Source organism: Anneissia japonica, unplaced genomic scaffold (genome assembly GCF_011630105.1).
Source record: "Anneissia japonica isolate Jap-2015-1 unplaced genomic scaffold, ASM1163010v1 scaffold1587_len1432017_cov164, whole genome shotgun sequence".
Lineage (NCBI taxonomy): Eukaryota > Metazoa > Echinodermata > Crinoidea > Comatulida > Comatulidae > Anneissia > Anneissia japonica.
This window is the reverse complement of record NW_022713643.1, coordinates 881,555-891,146: the sequence shown is the minus strand read 5'-3', so window position 1 is coordinate 891,146 and position 9,592 is coordinate 881,555. Positions and strand designations below refer to the sequence as shown.

The window sequence follows — 9,592 nt, the reverse complement described above, 5'->3', positions numbered from 1 at the left end:
AATCAGTAAAGAATAAAACAACAATACAGCGCAGAATCGCATGGCCGGACGCACTCTTAGTGAAAAAGATTTCCTCCATTAGTGGAAAAGGAAGGGCGCCTTTTGCGTCTGGATATACTTAGCAACAGCAGGGCGCCCTGTACGTTGGGCACGAAGTATAGTAAACTTGCATGATTAAAAAGAAGGGCGCCGCCTACGTTGGGCACGACTTCCGCCTCATTTTTACAATGCGAGAACTCTATCTTGTATTTCTAGTATCTTTGTTTCTACTCAGACAAGAGTTCATATGCGCGCGTAACAACCGATGACGACGATTCGTTTAAAATACACGCGAGCGCAATTACCAAGCATTCTCTATGCGTTTCGAACTGTTGGAACATTAATCTCAAAGTAGAAAATCAGCAGACGTCAACAAACTGTGCTTCCAGGCAACTTTCTTTTTGTGGATCGACTGGCCGTGTGTTCAACAATAGGTACCAACGTTTATTTTTTGTATCAAATAATTAAATTTGCATTTATTTTGATGTTTTTTTTTTTTTATCATCGTCATCACCAATCCAATCAGGTCATTTATAAAGTGCCTTTCTTTGCAGATAGTATACGAAGCGCTGCACCTCACATACTAAGGCACCTCACCATCTTCATTCTTATTTTATTATTGCCATCATCGTATTGTCGTTGTCAACATCACATAGGCTTAGGCCTAATCTTCTTTGCTATCACACTGCTCATTCTTATCACACTATCATTTGTTTCATTAAAATCTTTATTACTCTACCCATAACTGTTTCCCCGTAACAAGAAGTCAACTTTTCTATTCTTGTAGTTTACCGTTATAGATAGAAATGGCTATAAGACCTCTCTTGCGCAGACCTGGAGCTTTTCTGGAGGGTTGGTTCATTGACAAAATACTTTCGGATGATTTAACAACTTTTGATGAACTTTTGCTAACATTACCAGTGGCAGACGACAGCGTCTCTAGACCTAGTTCGGTTTTCAAACATACCAGAGAAACAACATATTGCAAAGAAGAGCATGATAGTGTGCAATTAAGTCCAGATAAAACATGCGACAAAAAGAACCTCAACGGTTCTAAATTTATTCAAGATGATGGCACTTTATACATTACAACGATGGATAAGAGAATCATTTTACCATTTGCTTCTAGTCATCCTCCGCGATATATTCCGTCACCTGGACTCAACAATCCTAGACACCTAGCAGACAACAAACTAAAATCACCGGAGTCTTTAAAATGTGTTCATTTAAAAAATGAGACTTACCATAATACACCGTCACCTAGTTATAGACATATTAGGCCTATTAGGCAAAATATTAGGAAAGTGTTTCGAAAGAGGGAACAACCGCTTCCAAGAGATTTGCTATCGCTAAGACTCGACAAAATACCACCGGAATTTAAAATCTCTGAATACTTGCATGACGCAGTTATTAATGGTGACCGGGAAATCAAACGATTGTTATTCTCTATGCTCGCCGAAAAATACGAATATGACCCTTGTAAAATTAGGCGTTCATTATTGGAAAAACAGATCACTCATAGGCCTAAACAAATCAGAATTTTGAACGAAAATACATTAAAAACTATAGTGTGCCATGTTGCTTTTCGACAAAATTTTATTAAAAACGAACCACAGTGGGGAAGCGCAGATGCTGCTCATTCAAATCCAACTGAATATTCACTTTCTGAGTACAAACAGAACAGTCTATCTAATGGAATGTCCTCTAATAACAGTCTATCTAATGAAGAAGACTCTGAAGACGATAGATGTCCAGCACGGGGAAATCAGATTGCTTTTACAGAACAGATTAAGAATTTCAGTTTTGAAGAAAATACACACTTGAGTAAATTCAATTTAAGGAAGTCAAGAAATTGCGACAACGAACAAACGCGAAGCTTTGGGGCTAGTGCGGCTCTGACGAATACAGACTCAATAGGCACAACGCAATTAAGACTCTCAACGAGCCCATGTATTGATGTAGGCCTACGTACTCAAACAATTCTGAAAACAGCACCTGACGACCTAAACTAGAAAATCAAAGAAACATAAATACTGATGGATTAGGTACAGTCAGGCTAAATATCAGAAGCTGTTGCATCTAGATTTTTCTCTGCACCCACCGACATTTGCCTACCTTGCTCATCATCCATATGTAGTCGTGAGGTTCGCTCAATAATTTTGGCCTAAGCGAATTATGAAAATCATGCGAAAACGTGGGCTTGGTCGACGGTGAAGTAAAACTTTTATACAAATCTCCAATCACTGCTTTGTCATGTTATTTTTTTCGCATTTACTACACTTGTTTTTTTTTCTATTAAAGTAGTTATTCTATAGTTCATTATAAATATATATTAAAATTAATAAATGTTTTTTTTTTTGTGCATAATGCAACATTATTTTGGTGTACAATACATGTTCTTAATTGATAAACGAATAATATCAAGACAAGAAGTGTGAAAAAAAAATAGAAGAAAAACATATACCTAGATAGACAAATTCATTTTATATATGGTTTTATTATTTCTAGAATAAAATAATTATTTATACTGTAATAGAGAGGATAAGTGAATACCATGGCCTTACAAGGATCTCAGTGCATTAGGCATTCTATAGAAAGGCACGTCCGATTAAGCATGCGCACTTATAATACCATGACTTTCAACTACATATCGTTTTTAATAAAATAAAACTATGTGGAAGGACAGTCATTATGGGAAAAATGATAAAATGTTGAATACAGTATTATACAGTACTTAAATGGAAAGAAATTTGCGTTATTCATAACGTGTATATTTTAAGACAATTTTATACACACAGACCCGTCGCACTCCAATTACGCGAAACAATGCGCAGATGTATAGACGTGAAATCATGAAGAAGTTATTCCCGGATTTCTAGGCATTATTTCACATTGCATACGGCCAAAGTTATTTCTAAATAAGGCACTATTTCTAAATAAGGGATACTATTTTGCATGATTGGCCTCGACCATAATATTATAAGAATAGCCAAGACCACCACCTCTGCGCAAACCTCTCGCTTGTATTAATACTTAAAATGTAGAGATACTATTTTGCAAATTTACATTTGTAAAAACGAAAAGATTGATTTAAACAGTTTATACAAGAACAGTAAGCACGATCAAATGAATAACAATAACGTATCCTAATTAAAAACTTGATTATTTTATTTTATTTTATTTTATTTTTTTTGCAATAATTTTGGAAGTATATCATAGGCCTATCTATTTTTGGACCAAAAGCACGTCAAATGATTTACTCAATTGTTGTCATACTGAAAAGATAGACACTTCACTATGAATACAGTGATTGCAATTTTAACCATAAGGCACATCATCGAGATACTAACTTTATACTACAATCAGCCATGAAACTGAAATAATAACATACCTAATAATAACAACATTAACAATCACAAAAATAATAATTATAACAATATAAACAATTGGGTTTTATAATACATTCTTTTGTGAACTTTTTTAAAATAAAGAAAGAAGAGAAAAACGATTTTTTACATCTCGATCGATGAACTTAAGAAAGACATTCAGTTTATAATAGTGTATATTGCACATAACTTGCCTATTCCCATATATTCGTCAAATGAAAATTCTTATTGTGATTGAATCGGACGTATTAAAGTGCCTTTCTCTTTCTTTTTTCACGTGATAAGGACAGATATCTGAAAATATAATTTGTATATTTCAAAAACCTAACAAAAACAGGGAAAAAAATATTTATATCAATATTTTAAAGCAATTTATCACATGATCTACCTGCATTATTTACTGCTCTGTAAATAATATATGAGGCTTTTCGCCGCACGACCTTGACCTTAAAGTTGACGGATGACGTCATAATTTAATTATCTTGCTTTGCTGAGTACGTTAAATTCAAGATTTTACGTGCTCAACGTACATTAGTTATTACTGGTTCCGCATGCGTATTTCGATTTATTTAAAGAGGGGCGGAGCAATCGCGCTGCATGCTGGGTACTACCGTTAAAGGTAAAGTTAACGTCGTGCGGTGAAAACTACCTAATCTCACGCGATCACACGTACATATTAATGACATAAGTGTATTCAGTGGTTATTGAACGTGTTCATGTGTACCGGATACTACATAGTAAATTGCGGCCTATCATGGAATGACAAGTTCTGGATGTTCTGTGTTACGAATTGCAAAATACAGTATCAACTCATCACTGATATTGACATAAACGTTTACTTTTAGGATTGTTTCTCACGGGTGAAGTAATTACTAGCATCTTAGCTATGCATAAGGCACAGACCAGTGTAATACCTTTAAGTAGCTCTGAAAAAACACCGAACAGGATATATCCTTAGTAACTTTTATGCTCTTTCACCTACAGGTAGGCCTATTTACTTATCTTTCAAAACTAATTATTCACTTTGCTTGTAATATTTTAAATGTTTACTGTCTTGTCATTGACCGATATGAACTATGTTATAATGCCATTATTTTAGGCCTATATTATAATTATTATAATTTTATAATACTAAATACTCAATTTTCGCTGATTATAAGAATGCCTATTTTTAATATAAGAAATTATTTGAGAATATTGGCTTTGATTACATAATGACAATATTCGATCTATTCGCAATATTTTCCCCGGTAAGAAACAATTATTTGTAGGAAAACCAAATTCCTATGATGTTTTTAATTATTAATAACGCTTAAGCATGAAGACCATAATATTTGCGTATTAGGTTAGTAGGTTAAGGCCAACTCAGACAGCGTCGGCCGACGCAGCCCGACGCGATTTGTTGTCGCGTCGGGTCTGTGTGAGTTGAACGCAGACGCGATGGTGTGCGTCGGGGGCAGTCGCGTAGTAGAATATTAACCATGTTTAATATTTCTCACGACGGCTTAAGACTGTCCCTGACGATAAATCGGGTCGGGCTGCGTCGGCCGACGCTGTCTGAGTTGGCCTTTAGTCTGTATTTACACTCCGCACATTCTGCATTATAAAAATGTGAAATTTAAGTAAAGTAAGCCCACAAATCTTGTAATTACGGTATCATCCATAGTTTTATCTCCTCGGCCATTCTTCTTGCCCATCGCCCACTTTGTTCATCCTCCACTTCCGATGTATTTCTTTCCTCCCACATAAACAAATTCTAATCTAAAATTATTGTAGAAAGTTTGAATAATGTAAAAGTCTAAGTACTGTATTGGTATCTGGTATTATTAAGCTAATGATACATTATAATTGGTACTCATAATCAGCAGGAAACATACCATTGAATTCCCCAAAAAATCTAACAAGCATTATGTATTAGGACGTACAGGTAGCACTTCTTGCTAACCGGCCCACTCTTTAAAATTCAAGCTTAAATGTCTACTACCAAAAGTGTAGTTGTGCAAGACGATAGCACAAGGCAACTAATCGTTAACATTTGCCTCAATATACCATAAAAAACATTTAAGTATTGGGCTGTAGGCCTAATACTAATCACTCCTCTCTTCTCAAAGCTTTTTTTCTTTATTAGACATTACATTATGCATTATTTACATTATAACAGATAGGCCTAAATGGAATAATAGCCGTTTATTTCTTTTTATCTTTCTTCTTCCCGAAACTAAAAAGTCTTCTTTTCTTCTTCTTTTTCGACGTTTGTTCAGATAGAGACGAGTTAATTGGAACAGTTGTTGAATTGACAAACACTGAGCTGGCGCTTCCAGACGTACAAATCGGCAACATTCGGGGCTTCTCTTCAACAGATATGTCATTGACAGATTTTACCGGTCGAATAACTTTCCTTCTTGCTCCTGCATTATTTTTGTTTTCAGAGTCAGTTTTTACATGTTTTTCTTCTTCGATTAGTCGAGCTTTCATTGCATTTGTTTTTGAGTTTAATCGTCTTATTGTGTCCGATTTGCTCTCAAGCTGTGATTTGAGCAGATGTATTTCCTCTTTAAGTAGAAAGTTTTCCTCAAGAGAAGGAGACCTTATATTACCTTCGTATGACAAACTAACAACACTATCATAGCAGGAGCTAGAGCTAGACGGTCTTTCACTGGGAACAGAGAGAAACGAATCGCTGCTTTGACTAAGTCTCATATTTTGCTGCTCAACCTTTGTCAATCGATGGCGTAGACCCTCGGTGATGTTTTTCAGTCGCAATATTTCCTCATTTTTGTTCTCAACTTTTAAACGCAAAGTTTCAACATCATCCTGCATATCTTCATTCGCGTCGCTAAAATCATTTGATTGTGATATCCTATCACGTCCTGTCAGTAACCGTCCTTGATTTTCTGATGATGTTGGTGTACCGGCTACTGCCACTTTGAGTGAATTCTCTGGTGTTCCAGTTACGATCATTCTTAGACAGTGTTCATTCCAATCGAAGTCTAGACGTTCAGTGGATGAGAGTGTACAAGATCGCATGCAGTTTGATGTTGCTTCTGGTAACAATGTGGATTTACGCTTATTGTCCAAAGTATCGGAAAACGATTTATCGGCATGATGATGATTTGGTGATATAAAAACCTCCTCCACTGTTATTGTCTCCTCTTCTGTGATACATGTGACAGAAACCTTTGACGGAGAAATAACCGATGGTTCAACATCCTCGCTGGGTGTTATTTCATTATTCATGATGGCTGCAGAAGAAAGATCCAGATTACTTGGTCTCGATAAAGCTATCGCAGAAGAAGACGTAACAACGTCTTCAGGTAAATCACTGATAGATGAGTTACTAGAGAGGTCATCCGCAGCTACAGTGTCGGACAAGTCACTCAAATCATCAGAATTAGACAAAAAGTCACTTTTACCAAGTGAGGGTTCAACGTTTTGTTTGCAAGAATTCTGAGGAACTAGTTTGCTCACTTCTTGATTACTATCTGCACATTTCGACTCTAGAGCACCTTTCGTGTTTGCACTTAAGTCCGAGAAATTGGCGGTTACCTCATTCGCAGAACTCGAACACATAATCCTTTTATTCTTGTCCACTGAGCATCCATCATTATAAGACGAGTGTGTTGTACATAAACTTGCAAAATCGGTCTCTTTTAATACCCTGTTTGAAGAGAATGGCAACTGGTTGTCCAATTCCGATTTACCTGAGCTAATTGCACCAATGGTTTTTGAATAACAAGAATCCGCCGGTGCATTAGTGCAATAGTCAATTTCTTTTGTACAACCTATTGTGCTAACACTGGAACTATCGACAGGATTATCTTCACTACAAGAATATGTTTTGCCCGATGTATTAAAAGAATTTGAATTAAAAACTTCATTACAACTTCGTGGTTGAATATTATTATAGTCTGAAATGTTTGGATAATGCCCATGTTCATCGGGGTTTGACTGCCCTGGTGAATCAAGTTCAAACCCATTTGCAAGAGGCAGGTCGTTGATATAACCTCCTTTCGCACTTTTACGTTGGGCAGATGAGGCTTTTCTATCATTATTCCACGGTTTGGATACTTCTTGAGACGATTTTTGTTTAATATCTTCATAAAACATTGATTCATTCTGCGAACACAAGTCCTGTCCTAAAACCATGGTTTCTGCGACACATATATTATTTGGAATGTTTGATGGCGTAATGGTAGCATTCACAAGGGTATTACACCCTTGCATTTGATTTGGTTCCATCAAGTCACCAACCAACTGCTGATTTTGTTTGATTTCAGCACTTCTGATATCCTCTTCAAATGGCTGTGAATCAACAAATTCGACGCTACTAGTCTCATCATCATCATTATCATTTGGATTATTACTGGCATCTTTTTCCCCTTCGCCACCCGTAGGGTACTCGAAACCATCACTTAATAATCCACCGCTAGTACAATTATTATTATTTGTGACATTAGAATCGCATTTTTCATTAATGACACGTTCTTTATCGTCATTAGGATCCTGATGAATTGATAAACTTTGAGACGATAAATCCGTAATTGTCGTAATATTATTTTCCGTTGCCAAACAGAGTAAATCGTTGATACGTTCGCTCTGGTCTTCTGTGTTACGTTGCGAACCATCAACAGCATCGTCGGACTTTACTTGATCACTGAATGAGAGAAGAATATGTATAGAATTAGTAATGAAATTGGCAACTGAAAAGTTTTCAAGATATAATTCAACAGACGTTAGTAAGGAATATCCTTCAATGAATCGTGGTTAATTAGAATCACCACTGAGTTTACGTAATTATTAAATACCAGCATAATTTCATCATTCTAACATGAGGAAAAACATTACATTATTTGTATTCCTTTTAAGCTAACAACAGATACATATCATGAATAACATGATAGACCACGAGATAATACAAGTGAATAGCGTTTGCTATGTGAGAGACAAAGACAATGGCATGGAAAGCTTGCAACAAACTCTACAACATCTGGCGATCTAAGTTGACACAGAACATTAAGGTGAAACTTTTCCAGGCTACAGGGGAGAGTGTCCTGTTGTATGGGTCAGAAACATGGACTATTACCAACAAAATTAGTAAATCATTCGATGGCTGCTGCACTCGTATGCTGAGAAAAGCTTTTGATGTTAGCTGGAATGACCATATGACTAATAATGAGTTATATGGAGATCTACTCAACTCAAGGCAAATGTCAGTTGGACGACCAACCAAGTCTTACGTGGATATGCTTCATCAAGACACCGGCTTTACCACCAGTAAGATTGAGACTTTCATGCAGGACAGGAGATTGTGGACGGCCATCATTGGAGTCCGTCAGCAGACAACGGAGTGAGTGAGTGAGTGAGTGATGTAAGAGACAGTAAAAGATACTGTACACGTAAGATGTTGAAAACAACAGTCTCTTTAGCGTCTCTCCAGTTTTGAGCAATCTGAGAAGACGCTTGAAACCCCTGTATAATAGATTGCTCTTCTTTCCTTCATTCTTTTATTACAAAAACAATTTGGTCGTTAACGAATGCCAATGTTACGATGAAAGTTATTCAATACTTTGTCTCATTAGAAAATCTGTAAATTTTTTGTAGTTACGGGAATTTTTATATATAATTTTACATTTTCAAATAAGATATACATTTTTACATATTTAAAATATATACAAACACTTGTTTACACATTTCGACAACTTTGATGACTTAAGCGTCACAGACGCACGGATCCACATGCATGTACGACTGCAAAGGTTCGTATTGCTTTATTTACAGCATAAGAACCAAATAATTTGCTACAGAAACCACCATAGATTATTATCCACCAAACAAACATCACATCATAAAATGATTTCTGTGGCTTCTAAACTGATTGGCAAGTAGAAAGCCGTAAAACACGCCTCAATCGTCCACATATCACATCCTAAACTAAGTACATAAAATAGCCTATCGCATCCACGCAATATGTAGGTTTGTCACATGGCTGCCAGTTTTGAGGCCTTTTCTCTGAATATCCGATGATATTTAATTAAGATTCAGTACGGTATACAGTACAATAATATATTTTCATTGTTTTCACTAAATGCTGGTTGACAGTTGAATGTTTCCAAAGAAACTAATTATGCCACTTAAATATTTGTGTCTTTATGATTTTGTTATTTAAT

The 9,592-nt window shown here is 36.0% G+C and overlaps 1 protein-coding gene across 1 annotated transcript; it reads right to left on the bottom strand.

Annotated features, from left to right (window-relative positions):
- Nucleotides 1-2,319: 2,319 nt before the first annotated feature.
- On the bottom strand, nucleotides 2,320-8,081 carry LOC117108677 (the record flags this gene model as incomplete). Its single annotated transcript, XM_033250773.1, is given in 1 exon segment — nucleotides 2,320-8,081. A coding segment is annotated over 1 exon segment (2,469 nt), but the record flags the coding sequence as incomplete, so codon positions are not given.
- Between the last annotated feature and the right edge of the window lie 1,511 nt (nucleotides 8,082-9,592).